Source organism: Nansenia antarctica (genome assembly GCF_963989245.1).
Source record: "Nansenia antarctica genome assembly, chromosome: 10".
NCBI lineage: Eukaryota > Metazoa > Chordata > Actinopteri > Argentiniformes > Microstomatidae > Nansenia > Nansenia antarctica.
Genome location: NC_137680.1, coordinates 5,136,067 through 5,163,596, shown reverse-complemented (window position 1 = coordinate 5,163,596; position 27,530 = coordinate 5,136,067). Strand labels below are relative to the sequence as shown.

Below are 27,530 nucleotides of genomic sequence, written 5' to 3'. Positions count from 1 at the left end.
CTTCCTTTATTAGAAAATTATTGTTATCATTATAATGTTTTTATTACTATAGATTTTTATTATCTTTATCATATAACACGATGACAGAATCAAGTCATTTGTCTTTGTAAAAAGCATGCATGTTTTCATTCCTCTTCCCCTTGTGTTTTTATGTCATTTACCTGAGGTAAATGTCACTTATTTCAGTTGGTGGTGCTTCTCCTCCTCCTTATTCATCCGTCATCCCTCAGTTTCTTCCCTCCATCTCTTTGCTCTCTCTCTCTAATTCCTCCCCTCCTTTTCCTGTGGGATGTAAGGCTTCCAAAAAAATGGATGTCGTCCATTGGACCAGCTGTTATCACTTGTGTGAGTCCATTTCCCAAATCCTTCTCTGGTATTTCAGTGGTCTCAAGAGTTTAAATATCCCAACAAAAATGTGTTTTTGATACCTGAAAAGAAACACATGATTTGATAAATATTTGATTATTACGCTCAGTCATTTCCTGACTCCAGGGTCAAGTTTGTCAAGTGTCTCGACGACCTGTCACTCAGTTGGTCGCCATGGAAGCGGTCAACCCCTCCCTCTCCTCCTCTTCCTTCTCCCTTAGCGTCACGCTGGGTGTGGAGGCCTTCCGCTCTGGTGTCACTGGTGGTTGCCCTGGACTAGTGCCTCCGCTGCCAGTAGCGAGTTCCTCTCGCTGTGTGGGCTGGGTCAACGTGACTGTGTCCGGCTCCATGCACAGAGTCACCTCCTCCTCCTGGGAAGGGGAGAGAAAGCATTGTCAGAAAACATATAGAAGGGGCACTTAGGTGGCGTAGTGGACTAAGCGTTGACCATGTAACCGCAGGGTTCCCGGTTCAATTCTGGCCACGGACATATCCTGCATGTCATCCCTTCTCTCTCTCTCACCCATCCTTCCTGTCAAATCTCTACTGTCTCTGTCACAATAAAAATGAAAATATGAGTGGGACTGCCCCACTCAGAAAAAATTACTTTAAAAAAATTATATATATATATATATATATATAGAAGTGTGTATACCTTGACCACTACACAGATTTGAGTGCCTGGAAAAAATATCATTGACCAAATAAACAGTGTCTAATTAAGCATTCTACAACGCTAACACGCACCAGAATCAGAAACCTTCCGCAAATCATATGACCTCCAATGGCCTTGTGACCTCAAGATGACCTCACCTTGATCTCCTCCTCCTCCTCCTCGTCGTATTCCTCCTGCTGCTCCAGTAGCGGGGAGTGTTCCGTCCCCATGTCCTCCCCGGACGAAACGCCGAGGCCCGCCTCCACCACCGCCGACACGCCGATGTTGTACCCTCCCACCTCCGCCTGATAGGACTCTGTCTGCCCCGCCCCCCACAGGTCGACCAATGGCGGATGGGTGGACGGAGCCAAGCTATGGATGGTGCTGTTGGGCGTGGCTTGCAAGGAGTGCGTAGCGCTGTGCAGCCTGTGCTCCAAGGACTGTTAGAAAAACCAAAAACAATAAGGCAATGTTTCCAGCACTTCTCTCCTGTCTCGGTCCTATGGAACCCGCCGGGTGTGCAGACATTTTTTACATTTACATTTTTGCCATTTAGCAGACGCCTTATTCCAAAGCGACTTACAATCAATACATTTGAATACTAAGCATGTGAATCATCAGTCCACCGTTCGTAGCAGGAAGAGTAATCCAGCTCAGGCCACCAGGGGCCATTGATAGAAGGAAAAACCTTCTCCTATCACCTTCTTCTAAAACTCTTTTATTTATTTATTTTTACACTGGAGAAACGGAGAAACAGTAGGGGGGGCAATAGAAGTTTTTAGGGACACAGTAGAGGGGAAAGCGGGTGTCTTTAGGAGACGCAGTGCTGAGGGGCAGAAGATGTCTCAGGAGGAGCAGTTAAGGTGTTTTAATCCCTCCTCACCTGTTGTTGCTGATACTGCAGCAGCTGCTGTTGCTGGTAGTGCTGAATCTGTTGCAGCTGCTGCTGCTGTTGCTGCTGCTGTTGCAGCTGATACTGCTGTTGTAGAGTATACTGCTGCTGATGCTGCTGCTGCTGCTGAGACAGGAAGTGGGTGGAGGCATTCCCTTCACCGTACCCTTCACCACCTGAAGATCCGCCGGCCATGACGTAGGAGCCAGTGGCGGGAGAGGCCACGCCAGAGGGCTCGTTGCTGATCGGCTCCCAGGCGTCAGAGGAGGAGAGGCAGTAGAGGCCCTGGGAGACGTAGGTGTGAGGCCACACCTCCGCAGAGGAGTGATGCAATATCTGGTCTGAGAGGACGAGAAGAGAAATGAGAAAATAAAGGAATGAAATGCTGTTTTTTCGAGTTTCATCAAGGTTCTTTACTTACCTTGAGAGGATCCCAGAGCCCTCCCTCTCCTCTAATTGGTCAGACACAACATGCCTCTCTCAGGCCTCTTTACGCCTGTCCTTGTAAAGCAAAGCATTCCTTGTCTTTAACAAAACTCAAGACAACAGTAACTACACTATGATACATCAGAATTAAAGCTCTGTTGAGCCACGAGGGATAGGAGGCACTGCTTCTGACTGACAGATAATTCAACCAATAACATGGCTGATCAGTTTAAGGTTGAGTTATGTTTGTTTTTGTGTCTATCTCATATTCCAATTTGTTTTTATTACCATTCGACATTGGGACAAATACCACTTTCGGACTGATGACAACATTGAAACTTTTGAAGTATTTTTTATTTATATTTTTTATATTTATTTATATTTTTTTGCAATGGAGGCAACTGAATTGAGAATTGAATCAGTTTGTGTTTTGGTGTAGCGTTAGCTTGCTGTTTTGTACCAAATGAATGTCAAACTGAGAATACTGAGGTAAATTAGACTCGTTCACAGACATTATCTTTGAAACATTGGCCTTACAAGTTGCTGATGGAAAAAACATTGGATATACTGTATATGATCTGCCAAAAGTGCCTCAAAGTGTGTAACTGGCTAGATACGGCGATGCTTCCAGATATGCCAGCAACCTGATAGGAGTGTTTTTTCATCATGTTAATGACTCAAAAATACATAAAGGAAAAGCAAAGTAGCCTCACAATAAACACTCATGTGGTTGTCTGAGTAAATATTATGGAATGATGTTGCAATTAGACTTGATGATCACACGCCTAAAGGAGATGAGTTTATTATCATAACACAACAAATCATAGAGAAGAGCACATTATGCATTTCAACATGTCTCTATGGCTGAACGCTTTCCTGCATGAGAATGAACAATATAGGGGGTGTTTTAATGGACAACACAGCGATGTGGAATAATAATGACCAAGTGTACTATTTATACCGTTGAAATCCCTGGTCCTGGATTCCCCCTAGGCCATGTTTGCGAATGTGAAACGAGTACTTAGTTAACCCTCTAGGCTAGAGGAGAGGAGAACGAAGATGTCTTTGTTACCGAGTGAAATGACGCATACTGTACTTCTCAACGTTGCCTGATCTCAACTCTCTGCAAAAACGATTACTTGCTCCCTTGATTTGTTTTAATGACAGAAAACGTTTAGATAAGGCTCTATAGTGTTAGCATTGTTGGTCAACAACATCTTTTGTCCCTTGAACGTTTCTTATTAACTGTCTGTGACTTTTAGCACAAACAATGGAAGACATTTCATAGACTTTGTTTGTCTTAAATTATTCACAATGCATTGGTTATTGGTTAAATCAATCAAAGTGGTTATATTAATCAGGCAGCTCACTATTCTTCAACTCCTTCAGCGATAGGCCTATGTTTAGTCTCAGCTGGTACAAGCAGTGGTGTAGTCTACGTGATACGCAGGACTACGCCGTATACCCACTAGGAAAGGCCAAGGATTTCCATATACCCACTTAAAATTGTGTGAGGATACGTAACAGCGTTTTGTGACAGAACTCTCACTTTCATTCATAAAATTCACCCCGTCTGTGTTACGAAGCACTTGAATTTTGGACCATTGGGACTGACTATAGCGTCTGACTAAACTAGACTACACCACTGGGTATAAGCGTGCTCTATGGCCATGTTGTAAGTCCCTTACCTCGGCTGGTGATGCTCTCTTGGTTGACCTCGCTGAGATGGGCCACGCTGCCTTGGTTAGAGCCCGACCTCATACTCCCCTCGTCCATGGAGGTCCATGCCATGAGTGTTGCTTGGGAGAGGGCAAACTGCTGCAGGATACCTGGAGGTCAGAGTTCAAGGGTGCATGTCGGGGGGTCATTGTCATGGCTCAGTGTGCTCGCCATAATGCCTAGTTGAGCTGATTGACATTGCGCTTTAGCCAATTAGCGAACAGTGGTCAATTAAGGGTTAATTCACGCTCTGTTGTGTCATTTCCTGTATGACCTCTGACCGACCTGCGGCGAAGCGGGCCTCCTTTTCCCCATCGCTGAGGTCACTGTAGGCGTCGCTCTCCAGCCGCCTGTCTTCCTCGCACTCCTGGGTGGTCTTGCGCGGTATCGAGACCCCCCCCGGGCCCACCGTCGACATACCCCAGTTCTGCCACTCGATCATGTGGGCCACCCGCCCCTGGGCCATGCAGGTGGGCTTGGTCACTTTGTCCTTCATAGAACGGCTCACCCCTAGGTTAGGAGGAGGTCAAGGAGTGGGGATAGAGGAGGAGACATTTGTGGAAAGAGCAGGAAGAGAGTGGGGGGTAGGAGAGGGGAGAGTGTGGGGGTGTGGGGAGTTATTTTGGGACACAGAGGTGGGAGGTGTTGTATATGGGGGGATGGATGGGGGGAGCATGGAGAGAGGCGGGCAAGAGTGGGTAGAGGACAGAAATATGGAGAGAGAGAGAGAGGGGGGGGGGAGATACAGTAGCATTGTTATTATTCAGCATTTAGGTCTGTCTGATCCTGTCACCGTTTAGGGAGCTAAAGATGAGAATGTCTTGAATGGGAGCCTTGATGAACATGGTACAGATGCATGGTTGAATGAAGAGGGAGGTTAGGGAGGTGATACTCGGCGTGTGTAATGAGGATGAGAGGGTGCGTGGACAGAGGATGGGGACGGGGACGGGGACGGGGGGTGGAAGCGGATATGTCAGCTCCCAGAGAGGTGCATCATGGGATAGAGGAGGTTAATTGGGGTGAGATGGGGGTGTGGTGAGAGTAATGAGAGTCTGGCTTGTTGACATGATAGCTTTCCACACCTCTGCTAAGCTGCGCTGGGGTAAGCAAAAAGCACCCACCCTGCAGTCTCTCTGCTTTAAGCCTATCTATCAGCTGATGCATCCACTGCAGAAGATACTCGAAATCATGTTCAGCCATGACGTTTTTGTATTCGGCTGGTCGTTGACATTATACTGTATTTTGGTTCGCTCTCTATATTTCATGTGACGGAAATAATATGACATTCCTAATATATTAATAATCTCTGTATATTTGATTGGGTTCTCTGATAGTGGCATATGGAAATGACATTGACAAGTATATCATGGGGTATTTTAGGGAACATTTGTACTACACTGCACTACACTGTCACTACTGCACTACATTGAACTGCATTCCACTGCACAGAACAGCTATTAAAAACCCTCTAAACTTGCATTAGTGAGCCATTCACTGCACACTGCACAATACAGTTAAACGCACACACACACACACACACACACACACACACACTACTACTACTACTACTACTACTACTACTACTACTACTACTACTACTACTACTACACTCAAAGATGCAACAGTGCGGACACCACACAGACAATAGACTAGTCCAATGCTGCTTCACAACCACTGAACACACAATCACTACATCTCCCACTCATGACTCACCTCTTCTTACAGCAACAAGCCATCTAATGATGCATTATGGGTAGTGTACTTTTTTCAAAGTTTGCATTACATTTTTGGCATTTAGCAGACCGCCTTTATCAAAAGCGACTTACAACAAATACATTTGTCTAAGTAAGTAAGTGAATCATCTATCCATCAGTCATCGTAAAAGAAAAAGTAATTATGTTATGATCAGGGGGCCATTGGCAGTTACCATGCAAATGTAAATGTTTTAACGGTTTGTTATCGGAATCAATGTTATTCCATCAATGATTCGGGATGAGTCATTGACAAGTATTATCATAATGAGGAAGAGGAAGAGGAAGTGATTCAGGGGAACCCCATGTGGGGGTGCCATGCTGGCTCAAACGCCTGTTCAAGACGGGAGCCAACATGGGATTTACCAGTTACAGGACAGACACACACCTGACACACCTGTCAGAGAGGCATTAGCCAGAGCCCCAATCCCATAGGCGTTGGAGTTGTTTCTCTTCATTCGAGGCAAGATGGATGTGGTGTCTTCCATAGACAGCTAGAGGGAGAAGAGAAAGTGACAGAGGAATGGAGAGTGGAGGAGAATGGTGGTGGAGTGCCACACGAGCACACAAAGAAGTTGAGATAGTTTGTTGAGGATGTTTGTGTGGTGAGGGGAAAGGAGAACGAGGTAGATAGGCAGTTAGTACAGTGTTTTTTTTGTTGTTCTTGAGAAAAAGAGAGACAATGCATCATTTGACAAAAGACAAAAAAAATCTACATTTCCCAAAACCTTCTTGTTTTTTTGGGACAGCTCTTGCTGCTCAACAACACTGTTGCCTTATGGGAAATGTAGTTTTTGTGATCTGCTGTCAGTAAGACGGTAGTGCACACTGACTGATTGTTCGGCAGTGCACCACTAGACTTAGACTGAGAGAGAAACATTAACCCATGGGGGAGGGGGAGTGAGGGGAAGAAAGAGCAGGTTACCTATAAAGTGAGTTAAATCAAATGGAAATCAAAGAAATCAAATAGATAAGTGAAAGAAAAGTATATGAAGGAGTGATGTCACAACACTTACACTGATTCCTTCCCATGAAAAGTCTGAACGTCCATGCTAAGGGAGAAAAATAGGAGGAGAGAGGGACAGGGAAAGAAGGAGCAGGAAAGAGTAAGAGAGTGGGAACGAGAGAACGAGAGAAAGACGTCCACATGTATGGTGAGGATGTGAGAAGACAAAGAGAGGGAGGAAGAGAGGGGGGGGTGTGACAGAGGGAGATAGGATAACCCACATGCAGAATTGGAAGAAAAGATAGGGAAAGAAAGAGTAGAAGAATGAGGAGAGACAGATATACAGGGTTTGGGAAAAAACAGGAAGAGGGGAGACCAGGACGACAGAGAGAAGGAAGGGATTGAAAGACGGATCAGTTCATAGTTGCTTAGTATAGCAGTATGCTATGAATGAATGAATGATTCTCTCTCCCCCCTCTCTCTTTCTCAGCTTACATCTGCCAACAAAACTATTGAATAAGCTAGTGGAGGTCTATACAGAACCGTCTGTGTGTGTGTGTGTGTGTGTGCCTACATGCGTGATTGCATCTGTACATACATGCGTGTGTCTGTGTGCATGCGCGCATGCGTCTGCATATGTGTGTCAGTGTGTATGCCGTATGCGTGCATTTACATTTATTTCATTGGGGTTGACATTTAGCAGACTCATGTGTGTATGCGTGTGTGTGTGTGTGTGTGTGTGTGTGTGTGTGTATGTGTGCGTCTGCATGTGTGAGCATGTATTGTTGTGTAAGAGACAGGCAGTGGTAGCAGTGTCAGTGTCTGTATAATGGTATCTCTGGGCACAGACAGACACAGTGTTGAGGCTAACAGAAGGGGGATGGTGACAGTGGAGATAAGCACCAGGTCCTGTCACACTAGTATACCTCCCTGCATCTGCTGGCTAGTCACTGACGATCCCAGAACAGGGGGATGGTTCTCCCGGAGGAGAGGGAAAGACAGAAACCTCTCACTCATCTATTCCTCTCATCTTTCTCTATCTACAGTATTCCTCTCTATGTCTCTATTAGTCTGTCTCTTACTCTTTATTTTTCTCCTTCTCTCTATGAATTCTCGCTATAGCTCACTCTCTCCTTCTCGCTATTCCTTCTCTCTCTCTCCCTCTCTCTGTCTGTCTCTCTCTGTTATGGCCCTTTCCTATCAGTCTATCAGGCCGTTTTCTATCACCAAAACATAACTAGGTTTAACGTTAATTCAACTTTCACTTCATTTAATCTTGCATTGGGTAGTTGACTGCTTCTTCTTGATTCGTGGGTACTTGAGGACGAATGAGTGAGCATGTATGTTTGTAGCTGTTGATGTTTGGCTGATGCTATGATACACAGCAGGTGGAAAACATTGCCCTAGAAAAAAAGATATGTTGTGACAACCCCAAAAAAAGGAAAACTTTTCTAAAGGGAACTCAACTTCCTTTCTAAACAAAATGAAAGAATTTAAAATTTAAAGCAAAGCTTGTTGAAAAACTATTTTGGACGTTGGACACTAACTAGCCTAAAACTTGTCATGGAATGGAATGGAATGGACTTTATTTGTCATTGCTATAGTGACCATAGTGACCACTAGGGGGAAAGCACAAACTGAAATATCTTAGACTCCGATATATATATGTTACGGTACATGGGAATACGGTACATGTGGGAAAACTAGGGTTAGGGTTAGGTGCTACGTCGACTTGGTACATGCTGGCATGTCTAACCCTAACCCTAATCCTAACCCGAACCCTAACCCTAATCCTAACCCTAACCTTAACCCTAGCACACTAGCACCTAACCCTAACCCTAGTTTTCCCACATGTACCGTATCCCCACATGTACCGTAACATATATATTGGCTCCTACACACAGGACTGAACAGGACTACAGAGAGAGAACTCACTACACAGACGACACAAAAGGTACTCCTACGTTCATCACCGTGGAAAAACGTGCTTGAAGTTTTCAAGCGCATTAATATACACAAAGCTGCTGGACCAGATGGAATCCCTGGCCGGTGTGTGCGCAGAACAGTTGGCAGTTGGTATCTTTACCATCATATTCAACCTCTCACTCTCGACGGGTGCCCTCCTCCTTCCAAGTCATCTGTCATCATCCCGGTATACCGAAGAAGGGTAAGGTAACATGCCTAAACACTTGGAACCCCTGTTGCTCCCACCTCCATAGTATGAAAATGCTTCGAGAAGATCATCAAGATCCTAATCTGCAGTGAGCTACCAACCTTCCTAGACCCCCCCCTCCCCATTTTGCCTACCGAGGTAACAGATCGACAGATCACAGCCCTCACACACCTTGATAAGAGAAACTCTTATGTGAGGATGCTGTTTGTAGACTACAGGTCGGCATTCAACACAATAAATCCCTTCCAGACTCTGCAGCAAGTTCAGGGACCTAGGCATCAACCCCAGCCTATGCAACTGGATCCTAGATTTCCTAACGGACAGAAAACAAGTGGTGAAGATGGGCTCTAAGACCTCCGCCCCCCCTACTGACCATCAGCACAGGAGTCCCCCAAGGCTGTGTTCTCAGCCCTCTCCTCTACTCCCTGTATACCCACGACTGCGTGGCCACACACAGCTCCAAACACGGTGATCAAGTTGTCGCTGACGACACAACAGTGATTGAACTGATTACTGACGGCGACGAGACGGCCTACAGAAGTGAGGTTGACTGTCTGGCTCCGTACAGCCAGGCCAATAACCTCGCTCTCAACGCCGACAAGACAAAAGAGCTGGTGGTGGACTTCAGGAAAAAAGAGGCAGGCACAAGACCCCATCACGATCAATGGGTCTGTTGGAGAGAGGGTAAACAGCATCAAGTTCCTTGGGGTTCACATCACAAACGACATCACCTGGGATGTACACACCAACCAAGTGGTGAAAAAAGCACAACGCCGCCTCTTCCATCTCAGGCAGCTGAAAATGTTCGGCTTAGGGTCCAAGATACTGGGGGCTTTCTTCAGAGGCACAACCGAGAGAATCCTGACAAGCTTCATCACTGCCTGGTACAGGAACTGCACTGCCCCAAAGTGCAAAGGGCTGCAAAGGGTAGTGGCTGGCAGCCGAGAAGATCAGTGGTTGTGTGCTACCCTCCATCCAGGACACCTACAGCGACTGGTGTGTCGGTAAGGCCCTCAGGATTATCGACGACGATTGTTCGAACTACTGCCGTCAGGGAAACGGTATCGTAGCCTCGGGGCTAAAACCTGAGAGAATGTCGAAAAGCTATTTCCCCACCAGCAATCAGGCTCCCAGGGAAATGTACTGGCAAAGGACTGTCCCCCCCATACCATCCCCACTGCATTAATAATATATATTATGACTACCTGATTACTTGAAGATTACCTACTTGAACTCTGTACTGCTCCATATCTGTACCATATCTACTACTGAAATCCTGGTTCACGCGTTTGTCACATCCCGCATCAACTACTGCAATGCTCTCCTCACTGGCCTCCCCATCAAACTCCTCAATCAGAACTCTGCTGCCCGGATCATCACCCACACCACACCAACTAATCCGACCACATCGCCCCCATTGTCATCCAACTACAACTGGCTTCCTGTGTGCCACCGGATTGACTGTAAAAACCTTCTACTTCTACCTGCAAAGCTCTCCATAATCTAGCCCCCACCTACATCGCTGACCTCCTCCAGGAATACACCCCCTCCCGCACCCTACGCTCCTCTTCCTCTGTTGGATCACTCACTGTCCCCAGTTCACGCCTTAGCACCATGGATGCTCGAGCTCGAGCTGCTCGGCTCCCAAGCTCTGGAACTCCCTGCCACTTCACATCCGTCAGTCTGACTCTACAAACTCATTCAAAAGTCAATTCAAAACCCATCTGTTCAAACTGGCATACTCACTTTAATCCGTATCCTGTGTCCTTGTAGCCTACTTCACCTCCTGTTGTTCTTTTGCTTAATTTCTTTCTGTTGTTTCTTTTCTTTCTGTTTAGTTTTACCTGTGTTTGACACCTTGTCACCTCCACAGTTTTTAACCTGACTGTATGTCACTGTGCCTTTTGCCCCTGTGAGGTGTCCTTGGGTGTTTTGAAAGGCGCCATACAAATAAAATGTATTATATTAGCACCACACAGGCAGGCTTAGCAGATTTTTTCTTTAACTAAGAAATCCATACAAATGAAAACGAATGCTGTACAAATATTCTCCCATTTCATCCATTTTAGATGATGACAGAGAGACTGTTGCTACAGATAGCTCTGAAGCAAGGGAGTTTACCCCGGGGATCCAATATCTTTGTAGAAGCTGAGACAGTATGTAGTTTCTTCCACTGTATCCTACTTGTTGATGGATGTTCTTGAGTAACAGCATTGGAACAACATGGTCTTTTGGCAAGATTGCTGGACGCTTGGTCTCCTTAGGCATTGACAATCTGCTTAACCTTCCACTCACCCTGCGCAGGCCATTGTCTAGCTTGGGGTCTAACCTTATGATTGATATGTCCTTCTTGACAGTAAGGCCTTTCTTTAGACACACACTTTCTTCCTTAAATCCTTGCTGCTGACAGAAGCGCACAATATCAGATTCAGCTTTGTTTTCCTAATGTCTTCTACTGACAGATTCAATGCTGTGAGTGATGCTTTGAATTTGGTAATTTTTTTGAAAATCAGTTCATCCTGCTTGTTTTGATTTGGTTCTTGTGATCGAACTGTTCTAACCACTTGTTTTCTCCTCAGACTGAGCTCGTGTAGTAGTGAGAAACCAGGCGACTGCTCTAATAACACTGTTCCAAGAAGAGTAGTGGGGATGGGGATGGATCAGAGCGCTGGTGCTGTTGTGCTGTTCCTTCACGATTGCATTGACTGTTAATCTATCCTTTTTTATTTCAGGATCATCCAGACTAATTGAAATTGCAATGAGGGGTACGTTGGGCCATTCCTGCTCTGCTCGCTGCAGAAACACTGGTCCACTTCTCCAGAGATGACATCCTAGGAGAGCTTTAGCAGTTAGGAGAGGCTGAACCAGCTGGATTATCCTTGGTGTTGATGTATCGCCATTGCTTGACATCTGATACCTCCCTGATTGCGCTGACTCGATTGGCAATGAATGTCTGAAATCGTTTGGTGTCATTATTTTTTGTACTTTAAAACTGAAGTACTGTCAGTACAGAACACTGAACTGTCTAGTTGCATCTGTAGCTCTAGGGCTAACATATTTCCATCTGGACAGCTAGCAGAGCTGCCGTCAATCCCATCCTCGGTATATGGTCATCTGTTTGCTAGAGGCGCTACTCTAGCTTTTGCCATCAAAGATGCTATGTGTACTTCTCCTTGTGTGTTTGAGAGCCTCAAATAAGACACAGTCCCATAAGCATTCTCGCTTGCAGCGCTAAAATGGTGTAGCTGTGCAGACTTGATCTTGCCAAAGCTTGCAGGCTTTATACATCTGCTGGTGCGGAAATCCTCTATTGTCAGCAGACCAGACAGCCCTCGTTGCCATGGTTAAATATAGACGTCTGGAACCTTGTCAACCCATCCATAATCCATCCTGCATAGTCCCTGCAGACTGAACTGACGATGGATAAGACGCCTCTCCTGGTACAGGCTTGGTTGTTCAGTGAAATCTTGAACTTGAACAGGTTCTTCTTCCACTGACCAACTGTATGCCAAGGGCTCTTTCAGTGGGAAGGCCTTCCAAGTCCAGGTCCAGCTTTTCACTTCCTTTGCTCTGTCATGGTTGGGAACAGAAGCTTAAAACTGCTCTGCTGTTTAGTTCTTCATTTTGTGAGATGAAACCAAACCACAGGCACAAAGTCACTATGGTAAGTTAAGTATAAGAAGCTACTTCTTTTAGAACCGGAGGAGTGGTGGGCTTGTAGCTGGGAGCTCTGATTCGTTTATTGTCCTTTCTGAGTGCAACATCTTGCAAATCACCAAACAATGGATCTATCGCTATGTTTGCAGTAAAAAAACCTCAAGAGTTAAGTTTGACTGTTTCTCATCATATAGAGACAAATCTCTTAATGCAGAACTTCTCCAAGGCCCTCTTCTAGACGTCATGCTTAGGTTCTGTCGGGATATGAATTGCAATAATGGCAGATATGTACTACCAAGTACAAGTACATGAAGACCACCGGGACTTCCTTAGGTGTAGTGGCCAGAGGGGGATGTTACTAAACCACTAGAAGTGTTATGTTATGTTACATATTGGTGAATGGAATATGATGAGGTGTGATGTAATAACATGTGATTTGGTATATGTGACAGGGTCTGGTGTTTTAGTCCGCAAGTAGGGCAAGGTCATTTTTCAGTTGAAGAAGTTATATATGCGTATTTGAATGTTGATACCCACCAAATGTTTTCACAGACACTTTTCACTGGCAGGTAATGGGTGGGAACAATAGCTGGTTAACTCCACCCCCAACAACTCCCCCAGGACAACCACTCCCCCATTACACTGTCTGTCATTATCTACCTGTCATCTGTCAGTGGGGTTGTCAGCTAACCCTCAGGAAACAAACTTGCAGGGCTAACATGTTACAATTGCTAAATAATAATAATAATAATAATAATAATAATTCAAGATTCATTATTTTTTTTATTGTCATGTGTGCCAAAAGTTTATTACATCCCATTACAAGTACAAGAGAGTAAAATTCATGGCAATGGAAAACATTAGGCAAGATACAATTGAGCAATACAATAATAGAAGGTATAGGTAAAAAAAAAAAATATGTGTCCGTGTGTATCATTTATCATCCATAAAGCATCTGGTGGGACTTCGGTGTAGTTCCTTCCCATCCCATCTGGGAATCAAAGCTGTAATAAAAATAGAAGACAGTTACATTTAAAATGATTGCCCACTTGCCCACCAACACACAATTTTTACGAAATACTACTATGTTCATAAAATAGAATTGCTAATACAATGACAATGACAAATACCTGAAGTGCTGGTGAGTCACATCAAGGTCTCATCTCTCAGAACCTCGTCATTCTGTAACACAATTTTCAGGTCAGAGGTGTGGACACTTCTATAGTGTGACACTTGCATTCTTTCCACTCACATAGGCTCTCATGAACATAGTGTACTTGTTGAAGTCCTCCTATATACACATGCTGCAGAGAAAGAAGTATAGTGAAATCATTTCAATCCAGTTTTATTCTACAGCAAATCTACAAATCAGCAACATTCTCCAGCGTACAGCATCCATACATCAAGCTGCTAAATATGAGTGATGTGCAGTTCATGAATGAATCATTCTTTTTGATTCCACACAACATTTCTGTTCATTATACATTATTACAAACGCATTTACCTTTTCTATAATCTATTATATCTCTAACAAATCTAGCTAGCTAGCTAACACCTGTGTCGGCTCACTGTCGGTGTGTCAGCAACAAGTGCATACAAACTTTTTGGTTAGCCTAGTAAACATATACACAGCTTAGCAAACAACACATGTAACCCACACTTACCCGAAAACAAAGCAGAAGGTGTGTCGACAGACCACAGTCCCGTGGATGGTATGTTGATCGATGAAACTTTCTTTGTGGCTACAGTCATTGATGGATACAGTCATTGATGGCAGCATCCGTCTTGTAAACAAACAGACACACGCACACACATGGCTACTTGTGGGGGAGTGGGCGTGGCTGAAACTAAAGGGATACGCCCCCACACTAATAAGAATACTACCCCCCACCCAAGTTTGCTAACACATTCTAGGTATTAAGTGAATGGTAGCTTACCACCATTGGTGTGTGAATGGGTGAATGACAGGCCATTCATTGTAAAGTGTTTTGGAATAAGGCGCTATATAAGTGCAGTCCAAGTCTTATTTCATATTCATATTTTTCATTTTATTGGATAGAGTTAGTGACAGGAAAGTAAGGAGAGGACGGCATGGGCCGAATTCAAACCTATGCCGATATGCTACGGCTATATGTGTGCACTACTGTAGACCATGGTGCTTAGACCACTGGACCACCCCAGCCCACCAGAAATGACTTTCTATTGTTATGCTGTATTGTGACCTTGTTTTTAATGGTCAGATCTTTTCATTGAAAGCAATACATTTGCTTTGAAGTCTAATGACGAGTGTCCAATTGTGGACTTGTCAGTCCATCCATTCAGATACTCAGAAGATTCAAAAAGAAGTCTGTTGTTCCTATATGATCTATGGGCCACAGAGATTAATATAATGCTTTAGTATGTATTTATTTTATTTTTGCCAGCACAAGGTTATCCAAATATTCCTGTCAGAACATGTTTTTAAGAACGTATTATTCTTGTGATTAAATAAAGTATTCAATAAAAAATTTAAAAAAAATAAAAACTCAGAGTTGTGTTTGACTGTTCCTCGTCATATAGAGACACATCTCTTAACACTAGAACAGCCATGCCTACTAAACCTAAAAGAGCCGCCTCGGGGGTCAAACCCCCTCTTTACAATGCTCACGCTGCTATTTACACACAACAACCACTAGTTGGTTGCTTGTAAATTAGCCTGCTTCCTACACAGAAAAACAAAAGAATAGCTTTATATTAGCTTATCCTGAAAATGTAAGGATATTGGGTGGTAGAACGCACATGCTGTATCTAGGAAAAGTCATGAAAGGAGGGTCCTGAAATTTGCAAAGATATAACATTTTTCTTTACTCACAAATGACCCCTCATGGCTGATTGAGTGTTAATGCAGAACTTCTCCCAGGTCCGGACTTGGCTAACCCTCTTCTATCTTTCTAGTGCAGCTGCAAGTGCTTCAGTTTTCTTAGCTTCGACACATTCTCGTCATCCTTTTCCTTTTCTATTGAAGGAGCATCTTTCTAGCCATCTTTTCAGTTTTCTTCTAAAAGCGTTATGATGAGTACATCTCGGTAGATACCCAGTGCTCACTTACTTTCTCATCATCAGGCAATACTTCTTGTACAATTTGATGCAGCAGCGCCTCAAATGCTGTGATCAGATTATCCACTTCACTTGTGTAACGTGCCACTTCACTCAGAGTACCATACGTGACAAGGTGGTTCTATTCAATTTATTTTTACCGGTTATTTGAGGCAGTGTTGCCTTTCTTGCATTTCTTTGTCTCGTTAAAGCTGCTTTGGCGGCTATTTGAGTGAGTTTCCTCTCACATGTGCCTAGTTCCAATTGAGCTGCATCTCTCCCAGTTGGAACAGCCTCTAAGTCTTCGTCCATTTCAGCAGCTACTTGCTATCCGCTTGTTAAGTCTGACGTCAAATATGACGTTTAGCCATTTCCGAGTCCAAACCAGAAATTCCCTCCACCAGAGTGAACTACAGCGGTAGAATGACAGTTTAATCGTTTTTTAGACTCGGATCTATTCATACAACAAGGGACACAATACTTTCCCGTTTTCTCCATATTGTCAGGGTATTTGAGCCTCGGAAAAGCGCTATACAAATAAAAAAAATTATTATTATTATTTCGGCATTTCGAAGACAGCGCCTCAGCCAACTTTGGACCCGGAAATACGTCACGACTTAACAAGCGGTATTGCATTTTTCCTTATCGGCCATGTTAACAACGTTGCAAACGAATGAAACAATAAATTGTAAAGTGTTCCAAATTAGTTTGGAAATCCAAATTCGTTCCAAACAACCTTATTGCGTGATCCATAAGCATGTATTAATTTCAATACACAATTTCTTATCCTTCTTTTAATTAATTTGTTCCTTGTTTCCTTCTTTATTAGCAATGCCAGTTGCTTGTTTGAGAGTTTTTCTACTAATATTAATTATGGCCCATTCCTATCAATTTCTCAGGCCGTTTTCTATCACCAAGACGAGTCATAACTAATTTCACTCTGATTCAACTTCATTGAATCTTTCATTGGGTTTCTCACGGTAGTTGACTGCTTCTTCTTGATTTGTGGGTACTTGAGGATGAATGAGTGAGCATGTATGTTTGTAGCTGTTGATGGTGATGCTATGATACACAGCAGATGGAAAACATTGCCCTACAAAAAAGGATATGTCGCAACAACCCAAACAAAGGAAAACTTTTCTAAAGGGACCTCAACTTCCTTTCCAAACTAAATGAAACAATAGAACATTTAAAGCAAGAGCCAGGTACACTTGTCTTCACCTGGCGAATGCCTAAACTTGCCATAGCTGACCATTAGGGGGAAAGCACAAACTGAAATATCTTAGACTTCAATATCATTCAACCCTACAGTATATATTGGCGCCTACACTCTCTTATCAATTGCTATAGTTATTTCTCTCTCTCTCTCTCTCTCTCTCTCTCTCTCTCTCTCTCTCTCTCCCTCTCTCTCTCTCGCTCTCTCTCTCTCTCTCTCTCTCTCTCTCTCTCTCTCTCTCTCTCTCTCTCTCTCTCTCTCTCTCTCTAATCTCTCTCTCTTTGACAAGGGGTTTAACTCACTCTACAGGGTGGCTGTGCTGTACAGCTGTGCAGAAGAGCCTGACGCAGGTTTTCCAAAAGTCCTGCTTGTAGTAGCTCAGATAACAACCTTGAAGTTATTGGTGTTTTTAATCAGTTTCACAGAGCACGGGAGTGCAGACAAATAAATAATAGATCGACGGTGCATTTGGTTTGAGGCTATCGCAAAATATTTTTGATTTCCAGGGTCGTCTCTCTCCAGTCCCGAAAGGATCAGAGTAGAGCCGAGGATCAGTTTCGTGGGCAGTAGCTGAGAGGGAGAAGAGGAGAGGAGTGGACCTGAGTGGAGGATAGAAGGATGGAGTTTGAGGGGGAGGAGGAGGAGGAGGAGGAGGAGGAGGAGGAGGAGAGGGGGTGATGTTCCTACTGTTCTACTGCGAGCCAGCACTGAGCCATGACTCTGTCAGTCAGAGAAGCAGCAGACGTCATAGCGACAGCGAACGAGCCAACCATCAAGGTTGGTCATCCTTCCAGCTACACCCGCCATTTTGAGAGTAGTGGAAGTTAGCAACCACAACATTGACATGTGCGCTAGCTAGCTCTACTAGCATTAAGCAGTATAGCACTCATCATACTGAGTCACAAATCAACCTCCAGCCCCTACCCCCGATACACTTGTGTAGACCTAAGAGCATTGGACAGTAATATGGTGAACACAAAGGGTATATCAAACACTAAGGTCATATCAAAAGGCAAGATGGAGCTATACTACCATATTTCTTACACCAATCCAATCCTCTCAAATATACACAATTGCCTAGTGGTTAAGGGCTAGGTGATGATTTGGAGTTTCTGTATAGCAGTAAGTTCTTCGGAGAGGCCACAAGTAATTGTTGTCTGTGAAACTGGAGTTGCGTCGGTAGCCATCTTGGATCAAAGATTCCCATTTCTGGAATGGTGATGAGCACCCCATCCCCAGGAAAAACTTTTGGTGTCACAGGACAGCTGTGCTGTTTGGGACGAGAGAGATAGTTAGAGTCCCTGAATGGCAGGCTTACCTGTTCCCCATCTTTCTGAACCGGCACTCCATCTGCCGCTGGGAGAGAGAGAAGGAAAAGAAGAAGAAAGAGCGGAATGTTAATTATTGTATTCAAGCAGAGGTCAACAAATATACTCAGTTTGTAAGGAAAGCATGTTAGTAGAGCTCACACATCACCGGACCCACGCAACTCAAGACGTAAACACATGTAATCACATTTACCATGTGATTCACATTACGCTACTATTCATGAACGGTCTATAAATGGTTCATAAACAGCCGGTAAATCATACAGGCCACAAATGGTGCACAAAGCCCTAGCAGGGGGGAATGTGAGACAGCAGAGGGAACCTGAACTGAACAGTCTCACTGTAGGATTAATGCATTTTATTATCCCTCCTTTTTTTTCCTGGCTGTCCAAATCCTAATTAAAACATTGGTTTAATTAGCGAGACAGTGGTGGTAATGGAGTTTAAATACAGCAGCAGTCTCTGGACACTCGCTCTCGCTATCAGTGTGACTCCGCTCTGTGCTGTGCTGTGTGCAGTGTGCAGTGTTCGTGTGTCTGTCACTCTCTCTCTCTCTCTCTCTCTTCTCAGGGGAGTTTACTTCTGCTGTGTGTGTCTTTCTGTCTCAAGGTACCCCACACTGTGTGTGTGTGTGTGTGTGTGTGTGTGTGTGTGTGTGTGTGTGTGTGTGTGTGCGTGTGCGTGTGTGTGTGTGTGTGTGTGTGCGTGTGTGCGTGTGCGTGTGTGTGCATGCACGCCTGCTGTGTGTCAATTATCCATTGTCAATTGGTAAGTCTATCCAGCCTTCGTGTTTTTTTTTTTGTTTTTGTTTTTTATGTTTTTGACCCAATGACCCACTGATACAGTAACATTAGCCTTATACTCTGTATCAGGATCGTGCTGTGAAATGGCTTCCCTTTCCTCTTATCCTCTTATACAGTCCAACCAGATCAGGAGGCAGTGTGTGTTTCATAAAAAAAAAAAACTTGCACCTCCTCTCCACCCTGGTTCACTCCCCCCATTGCATGTCTGAAACTACTAGGTAGGTGTAACACAGCACTCATTTTCACCATGATTCTGCCATAATGACCTTCACTTATTCAGTTGTATCACAACAGTGCAGGAGCAAGGAAGGAAAGGAACAACTTCCTGGTAAGACATACAGCCCTGAATTTGGTGCTTGAGACATGACGCCATTACCCTCACCAGTGTGAGATTCACAGCTACAGAGATCAAAGCCTGAGTCCAGATGAAGTCAGGTCTCTCTGACCTCCAAATGACCTTGTTGGTCTGACCTTTGACCCTTTGGCCTGTAGCCTACAGTGCGGCGTAGCCCCAGACTGACCCTATGGCGTGAACACAGCTCAGGTGTTTGGAGAGCTACAGTTAGTCCAGTTAGTCAAGACAGATTGGGTCTCTCTCTGGCTATCTCTCTCTGTTTCTCTCTCTCACTCACTCACTGTAGGAGAAAAAAAAAGGCTGTCCCAGATTTCTCCTCCATCTGTATGTGTAGTCCCCCACACACACACACACACACACACCACACACACACACACGCACACACACACACACACACACACACACATCCCTACCCCCCACTCTTCAGCCTCGTTTGGCCAATTAGTAGATTAACAGACCCAACACCAACCCCCTCCCTCTGATCACACATTGGCTGAGGGGGTCCGCGTGTTGCAGCAGCACACATATGTAGTATGATGTCAACAGCCTCTACCCTACTGTAGAGTAGCACACAAGCTAGCAATCTGTATGGCAAAAGGCTATTACAGACAGTTGTGCAGCCTTGGGAAAAAAACTCAATTAGCATTGTATGTGAAGTATTAACTCATCATCAATCTTATTCTGATTAGTTATTAAAGCACAACGATCTTGGAGATGCACATCACATGACCTCTGGCGTTCAAGTCACTCACCACATAGTCTAAATATAGCCATCTATTCTCAAAATGTAGTAGCTGAGGGTTTCCTAGCGTAATGACTTCTGAACAACAACATCTGCATTGACGAGGTCAGTTGATTGGTTGGTTCTTCCTGATGGCCCACAGCAGGGAGGTGAGGAGCGGACGTGGTGTGAAGCAGCTCCTCGGTCAGAAGACAAGAAGCCCTCCTCCAGGAAACAGCAACAACAACGGGAGGAGAGAGAGGAGGCACATGACCAGGGCTCTGAGCCAGAGCTCGCTCTCCCCCAGCGTCTCTCTCCCTCCCACACAGCAGCACGGTGCTGGATACCCCCCTGTGGCCATAGGGGAGAGAGGAGCTCAGCCGAGAAGAGAGAGAGAGAGAGAGAGAGTGGGAAGGAGGGGTGGGGGGTGGGAGGCAAAGAGGAGAGAGAAGTGGGGCGGCCGTGCAGAACGAACGACAAAAGATCTGCAGCAGGATGCTCTGTCAGCTCGGGCTACGGCCACAGTGGCTTGACGCCGGGCTCCTGCCGACGACTCGAGAGGAAGCGCTTGAGCGTCGTCTGTCTTTTAACTTTAAGATATACCCTGCAGCACAATGAACTGTGAAAGCTGCGGTAAGGCTAGTTGTTGTTGTTACTGTGTGTGAGGAGGAGGCTGTCTCGGTGTCCAGGCTGATAGCGCTGGTGTGTGTGCAGATGCAGGGCTATTCAAGCTCGAGTGTGTCGGCGGCATGGGAAACAACTGAGGACCACCGGGGCCCCAGATGGTAGAGAGAGCAGGGGGAAGGCTCCGGGTGAGGCGGTTCAAGTGTGTCTGTCACACACACAAACACAGACAGACATACACACACACAGACAAAAAGACATACAGACACACACACACACACACACATAGCCATGGGTAGTAGCCTGGTTCCTAGAAAAATGGCATGCCTTCGGCCTGCAACCATCCCACAGAACATGTACCCGTTATGAGAGGGTATGACATTACCCTCATTACTCTGTTGACTCATTATCCCCGCCTGTTATTATCATAATGACTGTTATAACCTGCCTTAAAATCTGGATTAACCCTGCCTTTACCCGAACCCTAATCCTAAAACACCATAACACATGATAATAATCTCACTTATGTATGTAAGCCATGGTAATACACAAGCGATAGCCTAACACACAGTGTGTGTTTGATAAGAGGCTGATTTGAACATCTGTACGTTTCCTAAGTGCACTGTAGCAGATTGCCTGTCATTGAGAGGGCTTTTCTGCTTTCTTTATCAGTAGGCCTTAGTTAGTAGATCATGATAACATTGAGAGGAATCGCTGTGCAGCCCACAGTAAGTGCACAGGCAGATCTGATAATGATATTCTCCCCTCTCTCACAGCGTTGTGTGTGTCACTTTCATAACTCACCCTGTGGCTGAGTCACTGTGTTTACCGCTAGGACTGGCACCCTGCTCCCACACAGGGCCACTCTCAGAGGCTCCAATACACTCGTGTTCTAACTCGTTCTACTCTGTTTCGCCTACCACATCGAGGGTTCATCAAGGGTTGACACGCGCTCACTGAATTGCGCTCAAGCCAGGTATGGAGATGACACATAAGGCAAGAATCCCTCCTCCCCCACCACACACACACACACACACACACACACACACACACACACACAAACACAAACACACACAGGCAATCTAAAGTAGTTCATCACTGAATCATTCACCTTGACTGTGTTTATGTGTAGGCCAATGCAGTCATCGGTCGATCAATGTTCCAACAGACACCTTTTCAGTGTGCTTGTCAACTGATGTGTGAGTAAGTCTACATTGGTATCAGTTGTACAGTGTGTGTGTGTGTGTGTGTGTGTGTGTGTGTGTGTGTGTGTGTGTGTGTGTGTGTGTGTGTGTGTGTGTACGTGTAGGTGTGTATATTAGACTGTCCGTCTTTGTCAGCACTTTTTAATCAAATCAATGTCAGGGAATCCCTCTTCGTAATACAATATCATAAACAGTGTAATGGAGCAAGGTGGCGGGCACTACTCACACACACACACACAAACATACACACACACACACACACACACACACACACACACACACACACACACACACACACACACACACACACACTCTAGCGCATTTTCAGTGAAGAAGTTGTAAACAACAGAAAATACGCATGCGCAAACACACACACACACACACACACACACACACACACACTCACTCACACACACTTACACAATGACTGGCTTTGGCACACAGGCTGCACATTATTAGAATTGGTGCTCAGTCACCTACCACTCAGTGTGTCACACAGCAGCGTCACACAGAGCCAAGCCTGCGGACCGTCTCTGCCCACACGGGCCAAACACTTATTACACTGATCTACTCAGAAACAACCTCATGTAGGTCAGGCAAATATGTGGCCTGGTTAGTGAATACAGATACATCGTGACGTCAGAATTATAAGGTTCTATCTCCATTTTTGTCCAAATTTAGTTTTTTACATAATCTGATCAGTCAGGTGTTTATTAATGCCTGTGTGGTGACACTCAATATCTCTGAACCACCCTAAACGGAGATAGAACAGCTCACGACATGCCATCGCTTTAATGTGAAAGCCTCATTCTAGATGAACAGTTAACAATCAACACCGTCCATCGCTAATATGCAGTGAGCAGGTGCAGTAGTCTGGTCACCTGACCTAACAGGTGCAGGGAGGGGAACTGTAAATATCACACTCCACTTGGTTCACTGCATACTCTAACTTGGTTCACTGCATTCTCTTACCTGGTTCACTGCAATACATTCCTGTCCACTGTACCGTTCCTGTTCCGTATCGTACCACACACACACACGCACGTACGCACACACTCTCACACACACACACACACACACACACACACACACACACACACACACACACACACACACACACACTCCTCACCTCACCTCAGTCTCCTTACTGAACAGGTGCAGTGTAGGAACTTTGCCGCATGTGTGTCATCCTACCTGATATATCATGTGTGTCATCCTACCTGATATATCATGTGGGGCAGAACTATATCCAGGACATATATGGCATCATACCTGCTTGATGCAATAGGTGGAGTTAGAGCCCATGTGGTCTAAGAGGTTGGAGTAGCTCGTGTCGCCGGGAGAATAGCAGTAGGTTTCTGTTAGCTAAGACAGTGGAATTCAGCTACTACAGGGCACATATATCAGCTACTTTAGATAGCATTGTCTGCTACATTGCCAGACAGATACCATTACCATACAACAGTGAATACTACAACCTTGTCACAGTGCACACATATACCATTACCTTACAACAGGTGCAGATATATTTTAGCTAGTATAGTATTACCTCAGGGGCAGACAGACTGTACACATTAGCTTTACTACAGTGCACAGACAGATAGTGACGGCCACTCTGCTGCCTCCTGTTGATCTTTTGGTTGGCAGGGAAGACTGCAGTTTGAGAAGGCCGATCGATACTGGACACTGAGGCCATTCTCACCCAGGATAAACATACCACGCCTCTACACTGTTGCAGCCGCTCCAATACCACAGCACAGTGACTGACTGACTCACACTCTCTCAAACAATAGTTGTTGCTTCTAGTCAGCCTTTTTCATCTTCCTCACTCAATAAAGAAACATTCCCGGCTTACACTGTCCATGGTTTCATAAAAATATCAACACACTTTGCACAAGCATTCTGCTTTAAAAAAATCAAACAAAAATCTTTCTAAGAATCAAATAACCCAGTAGAGGCATTCGAAAGCATCAGTGTACAACAGGGGAGGTTTGTGGAGGTAGAAATCTGAGGACGGGCATATTGTAATGCATGGAATGGAATCATGAATGGTATCCCCCCGATTTCTACCTCCACCAGCCTCCCCTGGTATACCCGGTAGCCCAATCTGTCTTTTTCAAATATTTTAATTAAGAATTAATGTAGGATTTCTTATAATACTAAGTCGTAACAACGTCAGCTTACTGGAGTGGACCTGTCATCGTTGCTTGCCCATCTCTACTCAGTGTCATACATCTGTAAAGCAAAGTGCCCTGGGTAGTTTGATATGGCAGTTTAACATGGCTTCTCAATTCAGCTCACACCTGTCTACTGCTCCTTTCTATTCTAGGCATCTCCTCATTTCATCCTGCTTCCCAAACATTTGGGTTTTTCATGCCTCCTTATCAATAATGTACTGTTATTCCCATAGACTCACTGTACATTATTTCACCAAGATGTTCCACTGTTGACCTGTTGACCTTTAACCTGGTTTTGAGGTCACCTGTGGCTGACTGCATAAAAAGGGATACATTTTGCCCCTGAACTTTTCCCTCACCGAGTTCAAGTCAGTTGCACAAAAAAAACATTGTTACCCTCCAACTTAAGAATTTTCCTTTAAATTATGAGGTCATATCTCAATATTTCACTTAAGTAATTGAACAGTTACAACAAAAACAACAAGTGTGATGTTACTGTTACAAAGTTGAGGGAGCACTTGCTGTTGCTTAATTGCTTAATTCAGTTATGAAGATCACATAATGTGGCCAAATAAATTAAGATTTCATTGACTGCTGGCGATTGCTGCTTTCTACTAACAGATATGCATCTGGCTGGCTAATGTTAGCTAGCTAGTTCTTCTAACCTTAGCAGTCTGTGCACTTACTCACAAGTTTTTACTTAAAGAAGATTAACAAATGTAGAAAAAGTAACTCAGGCCAACACATTTCAGTATAGTAGAAAACATGTGTTTGTTCCTGCAGCTGATGTAAATGTCATATTTTATAATGTCCAAATTAATAATTGCAATCTCATCTGAGTTGAAGGGGATGGAAAACTATATCCATGGTAACTAGAGAACTACTATAAGTATTTTCAATAGCTACAGAATTCATTTGAGGAGCTTTATGCAACGCCTTTAAACCAATCTAACTAAGGAGAAATTATTTCTTAATGTAAACCCTTAAGTAAAACACATAAGATGTTATTTGGTCACTGACCTCTAACCAGCTTTACAAGGCTATACTACCTCGATGAGTCTACTTTGAGGTTTAATATGACTTGAAGTAAATACAGTACATGTACCTAATTTAGGACTTTGTCTGGACGTTTTACCACAACATGTTTTCAGAGTCCAATTATGACCACACTAAGTTGGTCGCAAATATAGTACTTTGGGCCTATATTTATACCTGAGTTGAATCCAATCTACACATTTGAATTTTACAACACTGCTATAACACAGACTTATACAGTCAGTTCTTATGGACTTTTCGGGACATAATACTCTGCTTTTTAGATGATACAATTGTATTCGTAGCTTTGCTCTTTCGCTCTCCCCTACCCCCCTCTCTCTCGCCGTACGCCAGTCCTGACGTTGATTTACTTAACGTGTCATGAATGTATTGTCCAGGACAGTCCTAACCTGAATAGTCCACACATTCCCTCTCTCTCTGTCTCTCTTTCTCCATCTCCCCTCTTCTCTGCCGGCAATCTCATTCAGCATGTCTTCATCTCTCTGTCTCTCTCTCTTTCTTTCTCTCTATTACATCTACATGTAATGCTACACCATACAAAACACCCAAGACATTAGCATTTTCCATCATTTCTCCCTGTTTTCTTTTTCTCCTTTTCTCCTATCTCTCTCTCCCTAAACCTGAACAAGGATACTATCATAGAATGTCAATCTCCCATTCTCTCTCCCCCCTTCCTCCATCCCCCTCTCTCTTTTGCCTCCCACTCGCACACATACACACACTGCCAAACAGCATCATAAATCAAGAGAGGAGAATAGGGAGGATGGAGGAGGAGGAGGGGGATGATGCACACACACACACACACACAGCAGCAGCACATTTTAACACATATCGTCTCTGACATCTTGTGCCATGCGTGAATACTGAGCTCAATCTAAAGACAGACATGGCTAGCGACCGTCCATCTATTCCCCAGCCTCACCTCCATCTCCATCCCCATCCTCATAGCCTATCCCCACAAGCATACGGAGCGAGGCGCAAGCAGCCTAGCACACACACACACCCCAGCCCCTGGTCTCCTCTCTTCTCTCCTCTTTCCACCCCCCCCTCCCGCCTCCCTGGACCAGGACCCCCGTCTCCCCCCCACCCAGAGCCCCAACCGCCATGAGGGAAGAATAGCAGCTCTTACTGAGTCTCCTGGAGCCGATGCATCCCATGGTGTATTCACAAAGGCCCTGGATACAAGCAAGGAAGCGTTACCCTGACACCATACATTCTCCCTCTCCCTCTCTCTCTCTCTCTCTCTTTCTCTCTCGTCTTTCTCGTGCTTCTCACTCTCACCGCGCGTTCGCTCTCCTTGCTCTCCTGCGCTCTCTCTCTCTCCCTCGTCCTCCCTCCCACCCTCCTGCGCTTGCTCGCTCGGTCTCTCTCTCTCCCCGTCTCTCTACCAGTGCGGTGTGAGTCTTAAAAGATCTGGTTAGTAAGTCAGTCTGCCTGAGGATAACAGATTATAATTAAATAAGGAGGAGTAAGATTATTATTATTTATATATTATGATTTGTAGGATGATGATGATGATGATGATGATTATATATATATATATATATATATATATATATATATATAATTGTATTATTATTATTATCATTAGACATTACTACAATTGCTATTATTATCATTATTACTTGTATTATCATGGTTACTATTATTATCAAATTACTGTTTAATTCTTAGAACATTATCATTGCCATATGAATTTCATCATTAGCAGTATTGTTTACCAGATCAGATCTCTTGAAAATACATTTCTGTCATTCGAAACCATAATGGTTTGATGATTATTTGAAAATGGGAAGAATGGGAAGGATCATATCAATTACAGGCGGTAATGTGAAGTGGGGCAAGCCTTCCATTAGATGGTGAATAGACGTGTGTTGAATGCTTCTGGGTTTCCATTAGAGGATCAATACAACTGGGTTTGAGAGAACGTGGGTTGCCATTGTTGTCATTGTTGTGGATATCACTGCACTGCACTGCTGTAATATTGCTGATCTAAAATGGGGGATCCTCTCTCTGTCTCCCCCTCCTGTGCGAGCTCTGCCTAACAATGCACTGCAGCGCTATCCCAGACCCTCTCCCCTCTCCCCCTTCCCTCCTCTCCGTCACCGCTCTTCCTAGCCCCCCTCCCCCTGTCTCGTTCACACCGAGTGCTCAAATAATGCTTAAACACTGACACTGACACACACACACACACACACACACAGGCCCAATATTGAGGAATCATGTAGAGGACACCATAGGGTCTGCCTTCACAGTCAACACTCTACAAAGTACTCCAGTCCCCACTCTTTGCTTTCTCTGTCATCCTTCTCTACATTGATCCTTCTCCGTGTCATACCTCTCCCTCTGTTTAATCTCCATCCATCCCTCCCTCTCCGTCTCTCC

At 44.5% G+C, this 27,530-nt stretch overlaps 1 protein-coding gene across 1 annotated transcript; it reads right to left on the bottom strand.

The window, feature by feature from the left end:
- Nucleotides 1–527: 527 nt before the first annotated feature.
- fam131bb (family with sequence similarity 131 member Bb) lies at nt 528–26,302 on the bottom strand (the record flags this gene model as incomplete). Its single annotated transcript, XM_080540542.1, has 9 exons — nt 528–737; nt 1,180–1,461; nt 1,905–2,254; nt 4,028–4,168; nt 4,344–4,568; nt 6,198–6,303; nt 6,826–6,861; nt 18,195–18,232; nt 26,275–26,302. The coding sequence occupies 9 exons, from the start codon at nt 26,300–26,302 to the stop codon at nt 528–530; spliced, it is 1,416 nt and encodes a 471-aa protein (XP_080396668.1).
- Nucleotides 26,303–27,530: the final 1,228 nt, after the last annotated feature.